This window comes from Acanthaster planci, linkage group LG02, assembly GCF_054643075.1.
Source record: "Acanthaster planci isolate LZ-2023a linkage group LG02, COTS_SCS, whole genome shotgun sequence".
In the NCBI taxonomy this organism is placed as follows: Eukaryota; Metazoa; Echinodermata; class Asteroidea; order Valvatida; family Acanthasteridae; genus Acanthaster; species Acanthaster planci.
Window position 1 is genome coordinate 31,294,118 of NC_141778.1, and position 24,882 is coordinate 31,318,999.

A 24,882-nucleotide genomic window follows, 5' to 3' on the forward strand; every position below is an offset into this window, starting at 1 on the left:
GAGCACAGCTGAGCCAGTGTAGAATGAGATTCTGGCTCCAGGAGATGTTGACTCATAAGTTGTATTGCCTGTGTTTTCGTGACGATGCTTCCCCTGTGTGAACGTTAGAGTTCACAAGAATTGATATTTCCTGTGAAACCGGGCAAAGTCATTTGTTCAAAACAAGCCACATGATGGTGGGGTATCAAATGATAGGAATCAGGAGATTGCCAAATGTTTTGGAGATGAGAATGTGAATGTTTGTCCAGGTCCTGCTGACTCTACTGGGAATACACACTAAGTACACGTTTTCTGTCTTTAGCATTGAAATTGGCATATTCTCTTCATAAAAGGATTGTGCTTGTGATGACTTTAACGAGATGTCAGAGTACAAAATGAATTCCTTTAATAAACTTGAAGACTTAAACTTTGGCTGGCAGAAGATGTGAGGAGATTGCATGTTTGTTAAATTACAAGGTACATACGTGTAAATCATACACAACCAGTTGTTTCGAGTTGTTTTTATTCTGTTACTTTTCAGGAGTGCAGTAAGATTACATCCATGCTGGTCATGCCGTTGTGCCGTCGTGGGAGGGAGCCAGTAGATGATCATGCCCATCTGTTCCACTTTGTCTCTTGCAGTCATGAAAGAACATTGTTCAGGTTGATCGGGTGCACTGATGTTCATTGGTCGTACTCGTGACCGGTAGAGCAAACATTTGAGGAAGGCAACGAAGGGGTGAGTCGTTATCAAGCCATCTTTTGGTCTCAAAGTTTACCTCCCATCCTATCCATACATGTGCACAACCATGTTTATTTGCTACATATCTCGCTGCATTCAAATTCACTTATATCTGATGAAAGGTAAGTCCGATTAATCTGTTTGCATTTTTTGTTAGAAAATATTTACCACTTTTTCAAATGATATGTGGTGATTTTAAGATCCTTGCTCGGGCATATCATTTGCCCCTGTATGGTAGTGAAGTCCAGAGTGTTTTAAATTGTTCAGTGGGTTATCCAGTGAGCCCAATAAGTGTATGTGTAGTGCAAATATTAGAAAATCTTTTTTAAAAAAACATGCACGCAAGATATATTACTGTTAACTGTAAATTCTGAGCTTAATCTGAAATGGGGCTCTATTATTGGCCACCAATAATCAACTTCAAAGTTGTACTCTCAAATGCATCTATTACAGCATCAGCAAGCATTTAATTTTTTGTTCACCATTTTCTGAACTTGTACTCCTTCATGGGGAATGAATCCAGAGAATTGCTTTTCACTCAAGGAAACAAAGCTGTTTGTGTTGAGTAAATCACAGGTTATTGGTAGTCTCAACTCAATCCAAACAAACTGTTAGAGATCGAAATGATTTTAAAATAAATCTACTTGCGTAAGGTAAAGGAAATCAAATAGTTTTTTCTCAGTTATTAATGACCGGGCATTGGGCAGTGCATGAATAATTCCTCACCATTCAGGGTGTTACTTACCATCAGCACTCTGAATGAAATACAAGACATAATGATACTAGTGAATGGAAAAAAACCTTCACTGAACTTTGATGAATAATTTGACTTCGTTGAATACTCCATGTGAAAAATAAACTGATAGCAGAGTGGTGACTTTGTTATGACGCAGGTGGGATACGGGCAGGGCTGGGTTGGGGAGGGTTGAGTGTAGGGCTATGCCAAGTACATGTACCCGGACCACATAGTGAAACTGGGCATCACTGTAAACACAGTAGACCAAAGGACACAAAAGTTTTGTCACAGGAAGGTGTACAATGTTTAAGCAGGTACAGCTGGGCGAAGGTGGGTTTGGATTTAGGTTGAATTTATTCAGTAAAATACTAGCACCCTCAGGGACTTAAAAGGTTCCAGATTGAGCAAATTTTAGATTATACAGTAGAATCTCCGGGGATCATGTGTGATTAGTCTCTGCCAGTTCCATACTCCCTTCACTTCAGGCATGAACTTTTTCAATTTTTCAGACAATTTTCCTCATACAGTTTTGATGTGTGCTTCGAATCTGTGATTTTGAGCCCATGTAAATATTGTCTTGTGTTTCTTCTTCACGTCCTTCTGCAGCGTAACCCTGACAGAATGCTGGAATGTGCCTCGTGGAGAAAAAAAAACTTGAGGTTTCTCCTGCACCTGCCCCAGTGGCTGGATCAGAATGACCTGTACATAAAGGTAAAGCTGTCAATGGCTATGTCTTCAGAATGACCTGCACATAAAGGTAAAGCTGTCAATGGCTATGTCTTGCGCTTGAATGACGGGATGTCTCAGCTAATGACATTGCAGATTGTGCTAAATAATTGGATGTACGAAGACTACCTTGAATCACTTCACGTAGGCCTATAGGAGGACATGTGAAACACAATCAGGCTATTTGTATATGCAGACACTGCTGATGGGATAAAAATGGTTGGAAGATCATATTCAGGTTCACAGCGTCAGTGTGTTTATTCGGTCCGTGGGATATATTCCTTGACAGGAAGTCTGTTGCCTCATTCTGTTTGGACAGAAAGTCTACCGGTACACTGCCTGACCTACGGGGACCCCCAAACCGCATCTTTGATGGCAGGCATTTTGACTTGATGGGCGAGTATAGCCACATTTTCTCCTTGTGCCAGCTCCATGTATACCACCATGAAAGAACTGATCATCAGTTACTTGGGCATGGTAAGGATAACTCTGGAAGTGTGAGTGAATTGTATCACATTCAATGCATGGATAGGCTGGACTGGGGTTGTGCTTAGTTTGTGAGGACTTTTGGCGAACTCAGTGAGTTTGTTTTGACTTTTTGGAGCCTAGATTCCAGATTGGTCAGTTCCACTTTTCACTTTTAAAGGAACAACCAGTACTAGGGGTGTGCATTTATTGGTATTTTTGGAACCAGGTACACAGTTTAGGTCAATACTGGGTACCCTTAAAATATAAAGAACACTTAACAAATGGCATATTGTTCACAATCCTGGTGGACCATTTCCTTGAAACAGGGCTCTGTTTTTGTACATAGGAAGCAACACATTGTTCTAAACGTCAGAGGCTAATCACCCCCATCGTTTTATTCAACAAAATGTTACCTTTAATTTGTAACAAAAGTAGCTCTGTTGATCTCTGAACCGGTGTTGCGACTAAGCTTTTCGGCGGCACTATGATTTCTTAGCAATTCTGCCCTTCACTATTAAAGTTCGCATATTTGATATTGACGGGCAGATACGTACCTGCTTGTCGATAGCAAAACCCAGCACAGGCCTAACCAATACTGGTGAATAGGGAAGAATGTTGCCTGTATATTATTCAATGCGGCGCTCTGACAGAGGCTGATGTTTGATATTTGAATCCAGTGAAAATCAAAACAGAAAACTGTCCACGCATGCAACAAAGGCATGTCCTCGGGCTCAGTGACAGTGCTTCATACTGTGGAGGCTTTCTGTAGCTGGAGCAGGTAGATGTCCGTAGATGAATGTAATTACCAAATATGAACTTTTCTTGTCTTTTTTTAAACTTATCCTTTCCCCCATTATATGTATAATTACCTATGTTTGTCCACTTCTTCTTGGATTGTAGGAGATCAGGCTGGTTCCGGATGTACATATGCATAGATGTCAATGATGCTGTCCAGACAGCACCTCTCATTGTTACTCCCAGTATAAAGATCTGTTGTCTTAGCAGTGATACTGTGAGTATGAATTTGTCTATGTATTGAAGAATTTTTAGACTGAACTTTTGTGTATTTCTCTTTGTTTGTGTTTTAGTCAGTCTTTGTAAAGTACCTTTATGAAGTGAATTTTAAAAAATATATCAGTTTGATTGAAAGTCAAATCTTTGGAAACAATATCCTTGCAAAGAAAATCCTTAATATTCAAAGATAAATTACTTTTGTGCACCAGAAAACTTCCCGCTGTCATTGAAAATGTTGTGACAGAATGCACTCTTGGTTACATATTAAGCTAAACAAATAAACCTGAACTGGTATGAACAGTAAGATAGACTGACATTCCCGATATGGAGAAATGATTGGGCTAACACTGCTGATGGGAAAAATATTAGCCTTTTGAACTGAGATGCATGATGATGGAGATACTTAATCTTTTGCTGCAGGTTGCAAAAATTGCTGACATTATCAATCTGAGGTGGGATTCCCAAAAACTTTTCAGATAATGAATTTACTCCTTGTTAGGATCCAGTCAGTAACAGTGATAGTTATGATGCAGATGATGAGAATGTAGAGAAAAACTCAGATCAATTTTACCTGATGTACAAATTAAAAAGAATGTGAGGTTAGAAATTCCAAGTCATAGTCTTCACGTCTGAAAGAAAATTCCTGCAAGGTTATATTAAAGGTTATCTGCGATCACTTTTTATAGATGCTGTTTAATTTTTGGGACGAGAAAATCTTGTGTGAATAGGGTAAGTCCGTGTCTGAATTGAATGCTCTGCGGCTGTGGTATCAGTTTTTCCCATTGACACCCTACAGTAAATAGCCACAGCCATGGCCTCGTTTAATTGCCTTCCTTGCATCTGGCATTTACTTTTTGTCTCTGATTTAATTGTTTCTTTTCTAGGTTGTTACAGCAGTGTTCTTTGGCAATCATGAAGTTGTCTGAAGCCTGGCCTGTGCTGGGAATGCAACTGAGCAGCCTGATCAGTGTGATGGCGCTATTGATGCACAGTGTCCTGAGACAGGGTGCTCGTCGTTGCTTCAGTCTTGCAGTTTGGTTTCACATGTTGCATTTCTTAACATCATCATAGAAATGAAGAAAAGATTAAAGGTGCTTTCACACGAGCACTGAAAACACGGGGCCCATGTGATGAAATTGCATTGATGTCATAAAAAGCAGGCATATTGTGTTGCATGAAAGTGCATCCCTGTCTCCAGATGGCACGGTTCCTGTGTGTTTGCCGCAGGGATTCAGACCTCTTCCATAATTCCTCATCAGTGCAAAACCCATGCAGTTATCACTGCAATTAGTCCAATGTAAAGCATGCAGGTATTATGAGGATACTGTGTATTGAAGTCCACATTGCTGTAGCCATCATGCAAAAATAGCCAAGGACAGTCACAAAATCGAGGAATGAAATTTGGAAGACAGATCAGCCTCCAACAGGCAAATGTTTCATTGTCCCTGAATTCTATCACAAAATGTTCTTGAAAAAATGTAATAAAACACATACTTGTATGGTTGGAAAGTCACTGGTACCTTATAAATTCCCATTGCAGTACCAGCAATACCAGTGACAATGTGGCAAAATGGCGAATGTTCACTAACAAGCTGCATTGTACTGTGTGAAAGCCTGTTACAGCATTGCAGGCATCTGTTGCTGTTGTGTGTTTCAAGTGCTTGCGTCTAAACCTTAAATGGCCCTTTTTCATATTATCCTCATGGCTCTTTGTGCATTGAATTATTCATGAAAGAAATTGGAAAATGGTTCTCTTTTTACCCTTTTTTTATTAGAATATTTGTGTGTTGGTCGGTTCATTGGTACTGATGATGTTTAATATTATGTACATATATTCAGGGTATGTGAAAACTTTTGAAAAGCAATCCAAAATATAATGAATTGGCATGTAAAACTTGTGAATGTAAACGGTCTAAGTATGGTTGAATTGCAAAGGTTAGTCTATTAGCTTTTCATTGATGCCCTAATTGCATCTCTGTAATCACAGATAACTCGGAACTTAAGCTTATCACTACAGGTAAACACCTGTTTCCAGTGTGGATTAAATGTATCCCAATCAAAAGCACATAAAATGTTCCCTCAGTTGTTGCTGTACCTATTAGCTCAAGCACTTTTACAACTTGGGCTATGGTGTCGTCAGATGTCTGTCATGAGGACAGGAAAATGCATCAGTTCACCGTCTTATTGCTCTTCGAGATCGATCAAAGGAACTCTTTGAACAGTCATGCTGTGGAATGGCTACCTGAGTCATCTCACCTTACATCCTGCAATTATTTCCCTTTACGGACATTTTAGAGCAATGTTTTTTCAAGTCCACCATATGCTGTTGCCATGTTAAGGGCCCGTTTTCTGAACAAAGTCAACATTTTGTCTTACTATTTAGCGGTGGTGTGAGAAGCTGTCCAAGAAATGCACTGCTGCTGTGATATTCGCATTGATAGGTAATGTAGACATGCTGAAAGTGTTACTGAAGGAAAAAGCGAATCAATAACCTCTTTTCCAAATAACTTTATTTCAAAGAATGGTAATTTTAATTTATATATCCAGTTCACCATACTAACCTGTTGAGTTGGATCAAGTTTAGGTTTTCTTTTTATTGATACACCTTGTCAAATGCTTCATGAAGAGTAAATGGTGAAGGGCTTTTCCTTATCCTTTGATTACATTTCAGCCTTTATTTTTAGCACCTTATCGATTGTTTAATTTCATACAATTAACTGGATATAAAGGGGCGATATTATCTTCCCACAAGACACGGTGAAGGGGTTTATTTACGAGCACCATATGCACATTTTGTAAACATCTAGCTGCACTTACATCTTTGGGCCCAATGCACAAAAAGGAGTTGGAAACAGTTTGGCAAGGGAAGATGCAGAACAAGCTTCTTTGGTGGACGCCAGACCCCCCCCTCCCTTTTTCAAAGGGGCCAAGAAAATGTGGAAATGTTTTATGCAATCTTATATGGCCTGTCTTAGGGGTGGGGACTTGCATGTTGGAACCTTCTACATTGTTTCCTCTCATTTTTTTACACACAAAAATGGGCTCTTTTTGTGTCAATTAAAGATATTTCAACTGTTAGTTTTGCGTGCTCCTTGTTTATTTTTTGTTTGGTTTACTTGAATTTGCTCCTTTCCTTTTTTGGGGGGGGGTTTCGAATTTTTATTCTTTCCATGAACAAGTTGATGACAAAAGAAGCTGTTTTTTTTTTTACTTTTCCAAAACGTTCGAGTGCACTTTTAAAAAAAATATAGATTTATTTGAATGAAGAGGCTCCACCTGGATCCTGGAGCATTTAATTTAGTAATATTATCAAAGAAAGGGGTTTACTTTCACTTTTTTTTCGGTAGGATGGATTGTAAACCACCCTGGATCAAACCGCTGTGGTTTATTTAGATCACAAATAGATAAACGTGTTTCTGCGACAATTGCTTCGCTAAATACTGGTTTCATTTGATGCCTTTTATAAAATACTGAGCCATTGGAGGAATTCTATTGAAGGTCCACACCCTCGGCAACAAAAGAAAGCGCGTACCGCTGTTCAGTCTTTGGCATGTTCTCCCCACAAGTTCCTTCAAAGATATGCACAACAGCGGATCCCTATAACACACCTTAAGAAACGAATGAATAGCATTTGTTACCTATGATCCTTTCGAAGGCTGTTTCAACTATTGGTTTACGTCTTATCGCCACATTTTATCCACGAGTGATGAGCAAATGCGACGTGTGGTACGCGAACAATTGTTGATTTTGCATGGGCGGGAATTTATGCAAATTTTGAAATTCCTTTCGCTGCACGCGGTGATCGAACATGCGCTTTCCCGGATCAACGTTTGCCGCGCCGATGAAGCTTGCAGGTTTCGTGATTAGCTGCTTTGAATTTATATCAAGAAAAATCCCCCGTGAGAGCACCCAGAACGTCCTTCTCAACAAGAGAGCAACGAGAGAGGCATGGTGATTGTAAGTAGCAAATGTTTTTGTGAAAATGCATTTTGTAGCCTTTAGCCATTTTCCTCCTTGTAGGGTCTGGGCCAGGCTCATTTACTTTCTGTTTCATCCCCATCCGATGCTGTCGAAGTAAAGAAAAAAATTGATTAGGTTGTCATGGTAGAAAATGACGTTATTATAGTCGAAATCTGTGGAACACGAGTAATGCTGCAGGCCAACCTTCACTCGTCCAGAACCCCAACACAAGAAAAGTAAAGTTAATTGTGGCCTATTTCGAGTATACTAGTATTCTTGGCATATGTGACGTTACAATTTCCAATCAGAAATTTACTATCAAATGTTCTTGACAAAGAGCTCCTGAAAACGTTTCAAAATTGCAATGTAGCCTCATTATGACTGGAAAATACGATTTAGACTATGCCAATATTTAAAATAGAAGGGCTTTTCCCCTATAGTTCAGTAAGCTTGCTCTGTACGATTTTCTGCCTCGGAACTCAGTCGCAGCAAAGAATTAACCAGCGGAATGGTGAAAGTCTGATTGAGGGTAAACGAACTTGAATGTCAAAATTCGAAATGTTTCGTCCCAGGGAGAAATAGTGCCTTTTTATCTCTATCGGTTTCATTTTTGTATAAAAAAACTTGGCAACACTTTTAATGAATAAAACGCTTTGTAGGGTTTTGCACTAAGTTTGGAATGTCCTGAAACATTCTCCAAACTTTCCGTCTAGCTTATGCAAATGTTTAGGGCCTAGATAAACTTTTAAATAATAAACGTTTAAAATGATATTTAAAATAGCAATGAAACGATTAGCTTCAGCTGTGTGGTTGCATATAGACTGTAGTTTGGTTGCTCTTGCCAAGTGCAGGTGCGCGACAAAACGTGCTTGTTCACGTGTATCATTTTGTGTTGTTCCCTAAAAATGAAGCTGCGTTTTTTGCACTTGTGCTGCGAGACCCTTTTTTATTTTACTCTAGTGGGCGAAAATTGTCAGCAATCTCTGTCAGTGCAATCAAATACCCGTTCTGTTACCTAGTTTTTGACTAGTTTTTTCTCTCTGCAAGTAAATCGGGTTAGAGCTTCTATTCAGGGTTTCACAAGGAATTCGGTAAAATATCACCCAACGGACACCTTGTTAAATTCTATCCTTGAGGCTAAATTAACATATCTCTACATACCGACCTACCTTGCGTTGAATGATTAAATAGTGCACTGAACATGCTGCATCTTTATACTTAATGTTGATTCTTTGCTTCATGAAAATTATATCCCATTCTATCAAGTAGCATGACTATTTCAAGTTTTCACCCAATTGGCAGAAAGTGATGGTGCCCACTACCCACTTTCTGTGCCTAACATGGAAATTTGGCTAAAAATTAAAAGCAACTTCCTTGCAATAATAACGCCAACAAAACACCATCTTGTTAGGCCGATTAACCAGTTTATTAATGAAGTACATGTTAGAACAAAGACTAATTTGATCTAGAGCATTCCCTGTCTGCAATTCTGAGAAACATTAAGCAGAAAACTGATCCACTAAGATACAACTGTTCGAGTGTTGAAATACGGGTAAAAAGTCACAGGAGCTTCAAGAAGGGAAGTAAATCACCTGCATTTAAAATGTTTAAGATGCTCAGTTTCCTGCGTATGTGTCTAACTGCCATGTCGCAGGTGTCATTTTAATGCTGATGTAAGACTGTGATGTCAAATTACTGTATAAAAACAATTTTTTTGTCTGGTATATACATTGTACCCACTAAGCGCGACAGGAATGGATCTTTTTTTACTTCAATATACACTTACTTCACGTAATTCTTGTTAAGGGTTTCCCCCTCTTTTGTATGTAAAGTAAAATGCCTTTGCTACTCCTTTTGCATCAAATTGCTGTTTCGGTGTCACTCACATATTTCATTTGTTTTTATCTTTCACACACCTGATTTCCAGGGTACATTGTAAATGTTAATAACTACAATTCATAACCTCTTGAGAAATTTGTTGAAGTCTTGTTCAATACTGAAGTGAGTCTTTTTTAAAAACCACCCTCAATTGCTACATTTTTTGGTCGGTTCAATGCAACTCACTTTTTAAAAAATTTGCTTCTTCCTTGAAATGTTAGACAATTCAGAAAAGAATTTACAATTTCTTTTTTGTGTCTTGTTTGTGTTTGCTACAGGGGCGTGGGACTGCTACCTCTACAAATGAAACGTCTTTCATTCACCAAGAGGCCATTGGTGGAGTGGGCAGGAACCCCTCGTGAACCCACCAAAGAATGGAGCTACATAGACACACAAGACAGAGGTCAGGTTGACATTTTTTCTTTGTGAATAAGCCTGTGGTTTCATTTATCGAAACAAAACAACCTGAGACAATTCTCACCCTTGGCTACTGCAACACGAAGCTTGTTCGAAATCAAGAAACTCATGGGAGCACATTGTCACCAGCTAAAAAAAGAGTTCACCTTGAACAAAATGCACGTGAGTGCTTAATTTGTAAAACTTTAGGCATACAGTGTTTTTTTGACAAAGGTAGAAACTTACACAATGCAATTGGTACTCACGAAGGCCTAGCTATTAAAGTAATCATGCTTTATGAATTATTCAAGCACAGTATGTTAAAGTCAGGGTTAATTGGTTACATTCACAATCCACATTTTGTTATTTGCTTTAATGTTATGACTTTAAAAATGATGCATTCAAGAATATGCTCTTATTTCTTCCTTGTTTTCAACTGATACTTTATGCATGGTCTGTTACTTGACAAAGCTAAACTACTTAAGCAGTCGTGTATTAAGAATTCACGCACATTATTTTGAATGGTTTGTTCAGTAGGCAAACTATGTTAATAACGTTTAGAATTTTCCCCAATAGGCAGTTTGTCCAATTCATAATCCATGACAGCATTTGTAAACCGTCTATAGCTGTACAGACCCTCCAATTTTTTTGGTATTTTTAATTTTAATAAGGGCCCCTTTTGTGTACATTTTGGATCTGCCTTGACTACTGTAAAAATGCTGAAAAAATGCACCTCAGAACAAAAATGGGAAAAAATGTACCTTGAAGCATTCCGTCTTTGAAGGAAATTTAATATCCACTTCTTACTTTTCTTCACCAGATGCTGAAACAACCGCTCACTCTTCACAACCTTGATGTTAAATGAGGGATTTCGTAAAGGACTTGAAGATATAACACTGTCTACAGATGAATTAACTCCTAACTTTATAGTGTGATTTATGTAAAGTCTGTGACCCCTTCATCCCTAAAATTGCAACTTTAACTTGTTTGCATAAGCTGCATGTTTTCAAGGACTCTTACCTAAGAAAGCCTACTGTTTGAATAACTGTCTCATAAAGGCAAAGTTTGGACAAAAAAATGCTGATGAAATTGTGCCTAAAACCACATTTTTGAGTGAAGAGAAAAATAGCCACTAAAATTGTTCCCAACTCCATGTATTAAAATTACATGAGTTACTCCTAAAAATGTTCTAAACCCCATGTTTTAGAGTAAAATTGTCCAAATGTCACGTTTAAAAATTACCATTGAAAGTGTTCCTAACCTCATTTTTTAAGAGTAGAATTGTCCATTGTGTTACAAAATTGTCATTGAAATTGTTCCTTTTCCCATGCTTTGAAGAAACATGGCTGAAATTGTTCCCTAACCACGTTTTAAGTAACGGGAGTAATTGCTGCTAAAACTGTTCTAACCCCCATGTTTTTAAGAGTAAAATTGTACGTCGTGTCACGTTTAAAAATTTCCATTAAAACTGTCTGTCCCTTAGCTCATGCTTTAAACATTCTAGGAAGAATCATGGCTGAAATTGTTCCTAACCCCATGTTTTAAAATTACAAGAATTGCTTCTAAAGTTGTTCTTAACCCCATGTTGTAAAAAATGTGAATTATTTAAAGATAAAAATTACAAGAATAATTGATACTAAAATTGTTCTAAGTCCCCATGATCTAAAAAAGTGACCTGTTTGCAAATTCGCATTTAAAATGTTCGTTACGCCACTTTTTAAAATGTTGCCAAAAAATGGCGGAAATTGTTTCTGATTGCATGTAACGGAAGTAATTGTTGCTAAAACTCATGTTTTAAGATTAAAATTGCAAGAATAATTGATTCTAAAATTGTTCTAACCCCCATGTTGTAAAAAAGTGAACAGCTATGTTTTAAAAAAGTAAAATTACAAATTGCAAGAGGAATAATAAACGAGCAGATCTGATTATTCTCTGTGGCATTTATTCACAAGTTAGAAATATTAAACGTAGGTTACTTTGTACATATTAAACAATGTAATGTTATTACAAGCTTAATTTAATTTCTGTGGCATTTATTCACAAATTAATAGAAGCTAAACAACACAAAGGACAAAGGACAAAGGACAAAGGACAAAGGACAAAGGACAAAGGACAAAGGACAAAGGACAAAGGACAAAGGACAAAGGACAAAGGACAAAGGACAAAGGACAAAGGACAAAGGAGAAAGGAGAAAAGACAAAGGACAAAGGACAAAGGACAAAGGACAAAGGACAAAGGACAAAGGACAAAGGACAAAGGACAAAGGACAAAGGACAAAGGACAAAGGACAAAGGACAAAGGACAAAGGACAAAGGACAAAGGACAAAGGACAAAGGACAAAGGACAAAGGACAAAGGACAAAGGACAAAGGACAAAGGACAAAGGACAAAGGACAAAGGACAAAGGACAAAGGACAAAGGACAAAGGACAAAGGACAAAGGACAAAGGACAAAGGACAAAGGACAAAGGACAAAGGACAAAGGACAAAGGACAAAGGACAAAGGACAAAGGACAAAGGACAAAGGACAAAGGACAAAGGACAAAGGACAAAGGACAAAGGACAAAGGACAAAGGACAAAGGACAAAGGACAAAGGACAAAGGACAAAGGACAAAGGACAAAGGACAAAGGACAAAGGACAAAGGACAAAGGACAAAGGACAAAGGACAAAGGACAAAGGACAAAGGACAAAGGACAAAGGACAAAGGACAAAGGACAAAGGACAAAGGACAAAGGACAAAGGACAAAGGACAAAGGACAAAGGACAAAGGACAAAGGACAAAGGACAAAGGACAAAGGACAAAGGACAAAGGACAAAGGACAAAGGACAAAGGACAAAGGACAAAGGACAAAGGACAAAGGACAAAGGACAAAGGACAAAGGACAAAGGACAAAGGACAAAGGACAAAGGACAAAGGACAAAGGACAAAGGACAAAGGACAAAGGACAAAGGACAAAGGACAAAGGACAAAGGACAAAGGACAAAGGACAAAGGACAAAGGACAAAGGACAAAGGACAAAGGACAAAGGACAAAGGACAAAGGACAAAGGACAAAGGACAAAGGACAAAGGACAAAGGACAAAGGACAAAGGACAAAGGACAAAGGACAAAGGACAAAGGACAAAGGACAAAGGACAAAGGACAAAGGACAAAGGACAAAGGACAAAGGACAAAGGACAAAGGACAAAGGACAAAGGACAAAGGACAAAGGACAAAGGACAAAGGACAAAGGACAAAGGACAAAGGACAAAGGACAAAGGACAAAGGACAAAGGACAAAGGACAAAGGACAAAGGACAAAGGACAAAGGACAAAGGACAAAGGACAAAGGACAAAGGACAAAGGACAAAGGACAAAGGACAAAGGACAAAGGACAAAGGACAAAGGACAAAGGACAAAGGACAAAGGACAAAGGACAAAGGACAAAGGACAAAGGACAAAGGACAAAGGACAAAGGACAAAGGACAAAGGACAAAGGACAAAGGACAAAGGACAAAGGACAAAGGACAAAGGACAAAGGACAAAGGACAAAGGACAAAGGACAAAGGACAAAGGACAAAGGACAAAGGACAAAGGACAAAGGACAAAGGACAAAGGACAAAGGACAAAGGACAAAGGACAAAGGACAAAGGACAAAGGACAAAGGACAAAGGACAAAGGACAAAGGACAAAGGACAAAGGACAAAGGACAAAGGACAAAGGACAAAGGACAAAGGACAAAGGACAAAGGACAAAGGACAAAGGACAAAGGACAAAGGACAAAGGACAAAGGACAAAGGACAAAGGACAAAGGACAAAGGACAAAGGACAAAGGACAAAGGACAAAGGACAAAGGACAAAGGACAAAGGACAAAGGACAAAGGACAAAGGACAAAGGACAAAGGACAAAGGACAAAGGACAAAGGACAAAGGACAAAGGACAAAGGACAAAGGACAAAGGACAAAGGACAAAGGACAAAGGACAAAGGACAAAGGACAAAGGACAAAGGACAAAGGACAAAGGACAAAGGACAAAGGACAAAGGACAAAGGACAAAGGACAAAGGACAAAGGACAAAGGACAAAGGACAAAGGACAAAGGACAAAGGACAAAGGACAAAGGACAAAGGACAAAGGACAAAGGACAAAGGACAAAGGACAAAGGACAAAGGACAAAGGAGAAAGGACAAAGGACAAAGGACAAAGGACAAAGGACAAAGGACAAAGGACAAAGGACAAAGGACAAAGGACAAAGGACAAAGGACAAAGGACAAAGGACAAAGGACAAAGGACAAAGGACAAAGGACAAAGGACAAAGGACAAAGGACAAAGGACAAAGGACAAAGGACAAAGGACAAAGGACAAAGGACAAAGGACAAAGGACAAAGGACAAAGGACAAAGGACAAAGGACAAAGGACAAAGGACAAAGGACAAAGGACAAAGGACAAAGGACAAAGGACAAAGGACAAAGGACAAAGGACAAAGGACAAAGGACAAAGGACAAAGGAAAAAGGACAAAGGACAAAGGACAAAGGACAAAGGACAAAGGACAAAGGACAAAGGACAAAGGACAAAGGACAAAGGACAAAGGACAAAGGACAAAGGACAAAGGACAAAGGACAAAGGACAAAGGACAAAGGACAAAGGACAAAGGACAAAAGGACAAAGGACAAAGGACAAAGGACAAAGGACAAAGGACAAAGGACAAAGGACGGGGGGGCGGGAGTTAAATTTTTAGCGGACGGGGGGGCGGGAGTTAAATTTTTAGCGGACGGGGGGGCGGGAGTTAAATTTTTAGCGGACGGGGGGGCGGGAGTTAAATTTTTTAGCGGACGGGGGGGCGGGAGTTAAATTTTTAGCGGACGGGGGGGCGGGAGTTAAATTTTTAGCGGACGGGGGGGCGGGAGTTAAATTTTTAGCGGACGGGGGGGCGGGAGTTAAATTTTTAGCGGACGGGGGGGCGGGAGTTAAATTTTTAGCGGACGGGGGGGCGGGAGTTAAATTTTTAGCGGACGGGGGGGCGGGAGTTAAATTTTTAGCGGACGGGGGGGCGGGAGTTAAATTTTTAGCGGACGGGGGGGGCGGGAGTTAAATTTTTAGCGGACGGGGGGGGCGGGAGTTAAATTTTTAGCGGACGGGGGGGCGGGAGTTAAATTTTTAGCGGACGGGGGGGCGGGAGTTAAATTTTTAGCGGACGGGGGGGCGGGAGTTAAATTTTTAGCGGACGGGGGGGGCGGGAGTTAAATTTTTAGCGGACGGGGGGGGCGGGAGTTAAATTTTTAGCGGACGGGGGGGCGGGAGTTAAATTTTTAGCGGACGGGGGGGGCGGGAGTTAAATTTTTAGCGGACGGGGGGGCGGGAGTTAAATTTTTAGCGGACGGGGGGGGGCGGGAGTTAAATTTTTAGCGGACGGGGGGGGCGGGAGTTAAATTTTTAGCGGACGGGGGGGGCGGGAGTTAAATTTTTAGCGGACGGGGGGGGCGGGAGTTAAATTTTTAGCGGACGGGGGGGCGGGAGTTAAATTTTTAGCGGACGGGGGGGCGGGAGTTAAATTTTTAGCGGACGGGGGGGGCGGGAGTTAAATTTTTAGCGGACGGGGGGGGCGGGAGTTAAATTTTTAGCGGACGGGGGGGGCGGGAGTTAAATTTTTAGCGGACGGGGGGGCGGGAGTTAAATTTTTAGCGGACGGGGGGGCGGGAGTTAAATTTTTAGCGGACGGGGGGGCGGGAGTTAAATTTTTAGCGGACGGGGGGGGCGGGAGTTAAATTTTTAGCGGACGGGGGGGCGGGAGTTAAATTTTTAGCGGACGGGGGGGCGGGAGTTAAATTTTTAGCGGACGGGGGGGGGCGGGAGTTAAATTTTTAGCGGACGGGGGGGGGCGGGAGTTAAATTTTTAGCGGACGGGGGGGGCGGGAGTTAAATTTTTAGCGGACGGGGGTGCGGGAGTTAAATTTTTAGCGGACGGGGGGGCGGGAGTTAAATTTTTAGCGGACGGGGGGGCGGAGGTTAGGCTAGGAACAAGTTAAACATTGATGGTGACAAGCAGCACTTTTAATTCAAGTAGAAAAGAGAAACAGGCAATGTTTTCATTCCCGATTTTCATCCATTTTTGTGTCTTGAAAGAAGTTGAACTCTTCCCAATGCCTCTGATGTTTTTTTCCAACCTGCAGTAATCATATAAAAAGGTAAATCTCAAATCAAAATCTCTCCTTTGTGTATAAGTATTCATTAAAATGTGCAACTTCTAAATTGCTCCATAAGATATTCTAAACTTACCTCTTTTTGGTCCTTTTGCTTGATACTGTTCCTTCATAAATGAGTCCATCCAGAAGGCTTTAATATAGAACAGAGTTGACCAAGTTTAAATATTTATGAAAGCATGAGCAAAAACTGTCATAACCCTTTTTTTTTTTGTATATACAATTTTCCGTTTGGACATTTTCCACCTGTCTGCGCGTTTCCATGCATTTCCAATGGGGTGAATACCAAGACCTAGCTCTAGACAAGAGATTCTGATGCAGCCTAAATCAGGCACGAATGATGCGCCCTCAAGCGCTTTGTACATGTATCACGTGACCCAGCACGGAAACCCTGACTGACTTTACTGGCCCGCGGGCACGTTATGCGGTAACAGCAAAGCAAATGAATGAATTCTCAAGACGTAGACACAGGTACCTGTACATGTTTGTTTATTAATGTACCACATAAAAACATGTTTAATGATGATGTTTGAGGAAATCTTGCACAGTAGGGATAGCCTAAAATCCACTTCGTGTTCGACTCAGCTTCCAGGCCAACTGCCGTAAGCCAGTAAGGTTGAATGTGCACTGAAGCATGTAACTTTCGATAATTCGAACGTCGGATAACTCTAACTTTTCGTCCATTCCCTGCGACTTATCGAGATTTTTCTGTACATGTAAAACTCCCCCGTACCAAAAAAAAAAAGTGTACCATTTTTTTCATCTTGAAATACAACACATGCACATGCTTATCCCATAACTCTTGAAACTTTTAAACTCTACTGGCACCACCAAGATATCATAATGACTTTACACAGACAACAAGGAAGATGGACAGAAACGGCAACAAGATCAATAACGCATGCTTTCAAGGGATACTGCTGTGAACCCTGTCAGAGAAACATTCACTTTCCCTTTCCACCGTCTTACCAGTTACACAGTGTGGCACAAGCTGAATACACAGGTCTATCCTATACATTGCCTATGTACCAGTTGCAAACTTGGGACTACCAAAGTTTACTTTACTGTGCAGGCTTCACAACAACATTGAACTCGTGTCAGTTATTTTGGCAGCGAGGTTTTTCTATTTTTCCGAATTTGAGGTGGATGATTGCAGAGTGAAGGCATGGGAGGGACCTGAAACAGTGGAGAAATAACTTTGCACGTACATGTACCATACGTGTGAAAGGTTACTTGCCAAGCTTAATTCAGCATGGTTGCATGGTGCGCCAAGTTTGTATGCTACTGAGGTAAGACACATATTGCTACACCAGACGAAAACTTAAATAACAAACGATCCCCAAAATTCAGATGAATCAAATTTGATAGACAGTTGGACATGGATCACACGTTCATGATGCTTTGGTGAGACCCAAACCACAGGCATATAAACGCATACATGTGCAATGTAGACCACCAGTCTTGCGTGCATATCCGTGATTTTAAAAAGCCTAGGCAAGCAGAGGGCGAAACGATGCATGGTTGCATGTTCAGTGCAAATTTATTTGTATACATGTGCTTTAAAAATACGTTCCCTTTTTACTCTTAGGTACTGCTATCTCTTCTTTTCAAATGTTGCATTTGCTCTGTTTTGAATCTGCATGGGCCAGTTAAAAGTAAATAGAGGATTTTCTTTACAATCCAAAATATGGCTTCATATAATTTTCATTCTTCAACTGTGCATAAATTCCCTATGCCGAGGGGTGAATATGCCTATGCTTTTGGATTTTATAGTTGGGTGTCGTCCCCACAACGGTACCCTGCCGCTCTTTTGAATAGGAGCTGTCCGTCTACGGATTTATACTGTATATCTTTGACCCAAACAAACAAACATGCTTGCAATTGATGAAACCCCTTTTCCTACTGTATGTGTACGTTTAGTCTCAGAAAATGCCTATGCCCTGACAAACTGTGCACAAATCCTATGAGACTGGTCTAAACAAAATTTTTTTTCCTGAGTAAATATTTCAATATTTTCACTACTAAAGTGGACTTTTTAGGACGTCTTCTTGTTTTCAGACAGTGAATATATTTAGGTCACTGCAAGGAAACACGTTAGTGGTGTCTTAAGATGGAATTCTTTTCCACCGTGATTATCTAAATCTGACCCCCCTCAAAGTCAAGAAAAGAAGAGACTTACCAAACTAACGAGGACACAAGGTAACTTCACAATCCCCAAGTGATATCGAGTTGATGGTTTGAGATGTAGAGTGAGGCTAGATGCTGAAATGTGAACAGCACCTACCGGTGGGATAGGAAAAAAGTGTCAGGATAGGAAGAAAATGTCAAAATGCTAAATATTCATCCAAAGAAACATTTCTGCAATAAGTACATGATGTACACGTAGACTTGGAAGAGCAAATGAATGACATCATAGTTTGCAGTACTTTGATAATGCCAAATCTAAATAAGAGCATGTATGGATGCACATACATGTACAAGCTACAAACCTCATACATGTAAGGTAGGAGACCCACTTAATTTTACTTTGTCTAAAATGTCAACCTCTACTTACGTACGTTTATCCATGGAGGAAGGAAATTTTAAACAAACCAGTCCCGCTGCAAAGTTTCCTGAAATTTATGACTGGGCATAACTGTACCAAAAGCAATAATCAAATTTCCATGGATGTTATCATGACAGGTCCATTGCTAGCACAACACGTGCCAAATTCTCATCAGTTAATTCTGATTATATCCACTCGATGTGTCAATTCTCCCAGCTTATCTCCCAGCATGTCCTATTTTACCTCATGGGATTTTTTAAGGTTTTGCATGAGCTAAAATTAAAGATACATGTAGTGGCCGGGCAGGTGCAGTTCTAAAACCAATTTTTTGGGGGCTACATACCCTTTGCATGTGACGTCACCTTTTAACTTTCACTACTGCAAATCCAATATTTTCTGCCCTTTTAAACATTTATAAAAAACAACCGTACCTGTGGCCCAGGCAGACTTTCCAGTGAGATAATCCATAAGATAACAAGCACTTGGTTGGAACTGACAGCAACGTGGTAAGAGTTTCATGGACAGGGAGGTTCTGCCAAAATTTTGATCCTGCTCAAAATTTACAAAGTAGGATTGTAAAGGCTTCAAATCTCAGCAACAGCGTACCGGTATTAACAACCTATTAAAGATGGCATACACAGTCTTGGTGTGTCAGCATCCCAGTCGGATCTAATAGACAAGGTATAAGCCAGCCCAGCTTGATTGGGAAGTATTTAATGCCATTCCCACTATGTCAATGGAGTTTTGTATCATTTAGGCTGCGAGAGAACTAATGGGGTGTGCTGTTTCAGCTCTTGAATTCCCCTTCTATGGTATTGTTGCTTAAGTAGCTAATTTTCTGTTTTGGATTGTGTGTTTCGTGTGAGGTATAGTCAGTCTCTATCTGACTGCTTGTGCAGGTGTCTCTCAGGGCACTCTGGACCTTTAGTTTGTTTTTTGGGCACTTCCAACAAGATCACTACAATTCCAACAAGATCACTACAGATACCAGTTTTCAACATTTCAAATAATATGTCAATTATTTGACCTTGATAGGAACACAGGACGTGGATTTAAGATCTAACCTCTCTGCAGTTCTTGCTGAACTACGATACATGATTGGTCTATCAGAAGTAAGATGCAAATAAATCCATCTGAGTGCCAACTTTTGGACATTTTGCCAACTTTTGGACATTTGATTTTTACGCATTAAACCAGCTTAGTCTTCATGATGTCACTCTTAAAAACAGTAACATGGTTACATTTAAGCACACTCCTCCAATCAGATCTCATATGAAATGCAGAAATTAATTCAACATTAACCACTTCCTGTCGGGCAACCTATTTTCGAGTACATAGCCTTTATACACGGGACCGGGGGAACCGAAATCGGAAACTAATATAAAAAGTTTCCCAAAATCCAACAGGATTTTCCATTCTAGTAAGAAAACACCTCTGTTTACCTATATTTGCACATCAGCGAGCATGCGTGTCAAACCTTGCTGAAAGAGTCGCCAAAGCCACACCCTCCGCGCCCACTGCATGTCCCCCATAAAAGGCTGCCAAGAACTAAGACTCGTCCTGGTATTTTGTTTTTTTTTGGAATAGGGAGGGATGGTAAACAGAGGTGAGTGTTTTCTTACTAGAATGGAAAATCCCATTGGATTTTGGATATTCCATTACAAAAAACATCTCACCTCTGTTTACCTACATTTGCAGAGTAGTACCGTTAAGTAACAATTTGGGAGGGTAGAGACAGGCAGGGTAACAAAGGTCTAAACTGAGCCCATTCAAATATGAAAAAGGTTGTTTAGACATACCCGGAAGCTGCCTATCTAGTTGTGAGAAACGGTAGCTTTCTGGGGTGTAGAGGCTGATGATCGGCCAACCTGCTTGAGGGTTTTCCTGATGATGACACCCTCTGCTTGAACCACGTCCTTCAGGTAGCATGAACTGAAGGTAATTCAATTCTCCCTGCAGGTTGTTTTCATCATGCCTGAAACAGAAACTCCAAGCTGGTGGGCAGAGGTTGTTGATGCGCTGCTTGTCTCCTGGGCACCTGATTTCGATCCTCAATATCGAGAGGGCTTACACGTGTTCTTGGCTCCGATCTCATTTGAGCGATCGTGGTCACAGAGGCCGGTCGACGTAGTTGGATGGTCGTGATGAACAACTGCTTGATGTCACCACGCAGGGTCTGCAAACGAGCGAAGAAATGTGTGGAAGCTCTTGAACGGGGCACCACCATAAATCCCCGCCATTGTTGAAATCACTGTAAACCTTGGGATGAAGGTACATATTTCTAAGGAAAAGAAACCGGTTAAATGAACTGTGGAGAGAAACCCCATGTTACTGAGGCATATGCCTCTGGGTTGCCGGTAAAGGTGGACTGGTTCTGTGGACTAGGCACAGAATTGGCCTCCTCGTGAGATTGTTGGGGCAGCCATCAAGAATACCGCTTTAAAGGTTGGTTGATGAAGGGTACGAGCCTCTGTCGGATCAATGTGAGACTTGGGATACAATGATGCCCTGATCCCCCTCAATGTTTGTAGGGGAAAAACCCCGATGACAGGTGAAGCTGAAGAATGGGGATCAATAGCCATCGTCTTGTACTACTTCGGAAAGTGGAGAAGACAGCTATCATAAGCTTGTCTGAAGGGCTCCACCGGTGTTGAGCGGAATCTACTTCCCAAAGTTCAGTTACTCTGAGGGAGACTATGACAGCGTCCAAGCACACAAATGAAGGGAGGCTCTATCAAGATGAGCCATTAGAGTCTAAGGTTGGTTCAGGAGGTCTCAGCAGTTGAGGAACCTGACTGGAGAATGAATAAATTATGCATGTCGGCCTATGAGACAAGGGTACAAAGGCTGTTGCAGCCAAAATGAAGCAAAGCGAGCATTCTGGATAATTCTCTCTCTCATGAGTAACTTGACGAATTCATTATAACAGAAAGGGGGAGGTGAAGGCATGAATTCCCCTAACTAAGGTTGAGCGAAAATGAATGGATCAAGCTGTGGAACACTGTTTCCCACAAATAACTGGAAGTACCCCTAATTGAATTCCCCTCACTGTGGTTGAGAAAAAATGAAGGGATAAAACTATGGGCCATCCCTAAAACCTCTGTCTCTAACAAGCAAATGGCACAAGTTTCCCTAACTGAGATTGAACAACAAATGAAGGGATCATTCTTTGGGAATGAAATTGCCCTGTGGTAAGGCCCCAACCAGAGAAGTCTTCCTCTGACCAGTGGTTGGCTTGAAGGGAGAAACAATACCAAAATGACAAAGGTCCATCCTGTCTGCGGTCTAGAGGTGGAAGGCCTCAAGTAACGTGGTCTGGCAGAACTTGTTATCAAAAGGAACAAGCTAAAGCCATAGTTGTAGAAGGGCAAAGACCACTACGCCTAAAATACAAACTCACAAAATACTGGAAGGGCAAGGAGGCCAACTGAGATGGCACCCAGGCTGTTATGAAAATGTGTGTGGTCGTCATCTCAAGAGGGCACTAACTTTGATATTGTCACCCCCCTTAACACTGTATAAAGTAAGCCGAGTAGTTATACTGAATGGCTGTCCAAAAATAAACCAGTAGGAAGGCTTGGGCCTTTACAATGTACCTTTTATAGACTGTGCTGTTGTATGGGCACTGTTGATTCCAATACTGATCACAAGGAACCCAAAACTACCTGTGCTACATGTACATCTTGCCTATGCACGTGTTTTATGGAATGTATGGCATGAAATGGGACGATGACAACCAAGACTCACGAAGGTAATAACTAAGAATCACAAGTTACTGAAGTCCCAATGTACAACTTGCACCAGTCAAGTAACCACTATGGGAACCCAAGGAGAAAGAGGTCAACCCAGGTCACACATACATGAACATATAGCGTCTAATCTCATGGAAGGCGGGAAGTAGACGGAAACCTAGAGCTGTGCTAATGAAATTTGTGGGAACATGCTAAGGAAACAACCTTGAGGAACAAATGAATGCAGGGAAAGGGGGCAAATCCTGTGAATGAACCTGTACAACTGCAACGTGGACATGTTGGGGAAGTGCAGGAAGACTAACATAACACCTAGACATCCAAAGGCTATCGTAACTAGAGTACAGTACAAAGGCAGCCACTTAATAACACAGAAATAAAGTGGAAGGCAAATGGTAACCAAAGAGGGATGCTGCAGGTCCAACATTATGCACCACTGCGACATGAATGGCGTACTTGTACCTTGTTCAAGAAACACACTGAGCAGGAGGCACCTACCCAGAGACTATATAATTCTTTGTAGGGGAGGCGAGACAGAGCAAGGGCTAGAGCTGCAATAAGGAAAGTGATTATAACTCAAAACAAGGGTGCGCAAGCTAAGGCACTCTACCCGAGCGCGACAAAACTTGCATCCTTTGCGGCGCGCTGGACAAAATAGCTCCTGGAGCAGCCATATCGGGGGGACGCAAAATGCAAGAGTGCCAAGTTCTGAGAAAGTGAATGCACAAACATGCCGGCACGCAACACACCTGAATTGAACATACATGCATGGAAGGCACCTAAAGATTGTGCAAGGAAGACACTGAAAAAGCGCAGCTAAATATACTCAAGAAAGGTCTGCACATGTCAAGTCACCGAATGCACACAGGAACCCTGCTGGAAGACCTTGAACCGGGGGGGTCCAATTAGAACCCCAAAGTGACACCACAGAGTAGGAAAATGCAGTGGTGTGAGTTAAATAGGAGTACGGAAGTCCCTAAAGACTGAAGCTCTAAGGGCAAACGTAAGGCAAAGGTGACTAATGACAACAGTTTCAGGGGAATTAGATCTATTACAGCTGCAGAAGATTGAATAATCTTCCAAACCTGAAGCAGTCTTGAGACTGTACATGCATGTAGTGTATCGGGACCCACATGACCGCGTCAAGTTCTGATGTGAAGAACTAGGCAACGAGTGAGTACAGGAAATAAATGAACCAAGCGGAATACAAAAATATTCCATGCAGTTAGAGCGGGTAGCTACTGTAGGTCTATTGGCCCTAAAAACACAAAGAGATTAACCACTTCGTGCCGGGGCATTTTTCAACGTTGATGATGCTGGGCCGGCACGACTATCATTTTTTCCATTTTCAAAATCCTTCAACAATTCATCATTCCATTTAACAGTCGTTTATAGCCGCACGGAGTAATCTTTAGGCACTACTCTAAGTTGACAGGTGACCTTCATTGACGCCCGAATATTTCAGCCAGGCCTGCAGCCTTGTAAACAGAGCCCAGATTGTGCAGTGTTATACAACTGTCTTTTGCTCACGAACCTGGCTCAGTGCACTGTTGACCTCTTTTCAACAGGGGCCAGATTAGCGTGCAGCGGTGCTGTGTGGCTCATCGCTGCGGTGGTGGAGCGCTTTTGTCCCCGGTGGTAATCCGCTTGCTCTCAATGCCCCAAACCCTGGTATACGGTTTCAAAACAACGCTGGATTATCACCACTTTGAGAGTGAAAAATGCTGGTAATGCCCAGCAGCCTGGTGTTTTGTTCGGAGTACGGTCTTTGTTACAGGGCCCTGTTTCCTTTGTCCGAGTTCGGAGACCCCGGCCACACATATAAACCATACGGCTCCGATTTCGGAGTCCCCGGCAGGTAGTGGTTAAGACACATTGATTACTGTGAATAGAACTGCTCCACAAAGGTTGAGGAGCACATTGGCCAACAAGGGAGAACGGGATCTAATCCCCATGACACAATCAAAAATCTATTTTGAGGTAGGCCTAAATGCACAAGTGCCAAAATCCCTACAATCACCTGACGATAAGACAGGACATGTAAATAAGGCACGATTGGAAAAAAAAAGAAGCTGGCATGATTGAAGCTTACCTATATGTACTTCTGTCATCACTGTAAGTGATAGATTAGCCAGCAAAGGAAAAGGAGGCCATCTTCATCAGCAGACAAATGACAAGAGAAAGGGTTTTGACTACCGACCCCCAAATGTCAACGGGGGAACGGATGTCGATTCGACCATGATCCAACGAGTGGGAGCGAGGCCGTGAATCAGCGCGAACATTGCGCTGAAGTCCCGTGCAGTGGTAGGCCTACTGCTGGGACGGGTAGCATGGTATGGCAGTCGGCAAAACGACACCTAGAAATGGTTCCACGATTCGGATAGACAGTTACATCGTGGGCTATTGCAAAGGGTGAAGGAATCTGCTGAAGAAAATGAGAATAGTTCTCGGGAAACACTGCTGAAAAATCTGGATGCTCATAGTACCGACGGGCTAGAGTTGTTTAAAGAG

General features: G+C 41.3%; 1 protein-coding gene and 1 long non-coding RNA gene across 6 annotated transcripts in view; one reads left to right on the plus strand and one right to left on the minus strand.

Moving 5' to 3' along the window:
- Window positions 1-12,221, plus strand: part of LOC110976912 (uncharacterized) — a 112,089-nt gene extending 99,868 nt beyond the window's left edge. The window contains 7 exon segments of the mRNA XM_087132616.1: window positions 521-718; window positions 2,064-2,168; window positions 2,503-2,660; window positions 3,552-3,663; window positions 4,550-6,106; window positions 9,782-9,906; window positions 10,720-12,221. Of these exon segments, the coding sequence (XP_086988742.1) occupies window positions 521-584 (64 nt within the window). The 3' untranslated portion in view covers window positions 585-718; window positions 2,064-2,168; window positions 2,503-2,660; ... (2 more) ...; window positions 9,782-9,906; window positions 10,720-12,221.
- A 3,656-nt stretch (window positions 12,222-15,877) lies between these two features.
- Window positions 15,878-24,882, minus strand: part of LOC110976860 (uncharacterized) — a 41,237-nt gene continuing 32,232 nt past the window's right edge. For 4 of the 5 annotated variants that reach the window (XR_002597870.2, XR_015424489.1, XR_015424491.1 and 1 more), the window contains 3 exons: window positions 18,257-18,357; window positions 16,154-16,210; window positions 15,878-16,041 (listed from right to left, as the gene is read on the minus strand). This is a non-coding gene — a long non-coding RNA (uncharacterized LOC110976860). Of the gene's footprint in view, window positions 16,042-16,153; window positions 16,211-18,256; window positions 18,358-20,421; window positions 20,799-24,882 lie in introns of all 5 variants that reach the window. The other variant, XR_015424490.1, reaches the window with a different exon arrangement.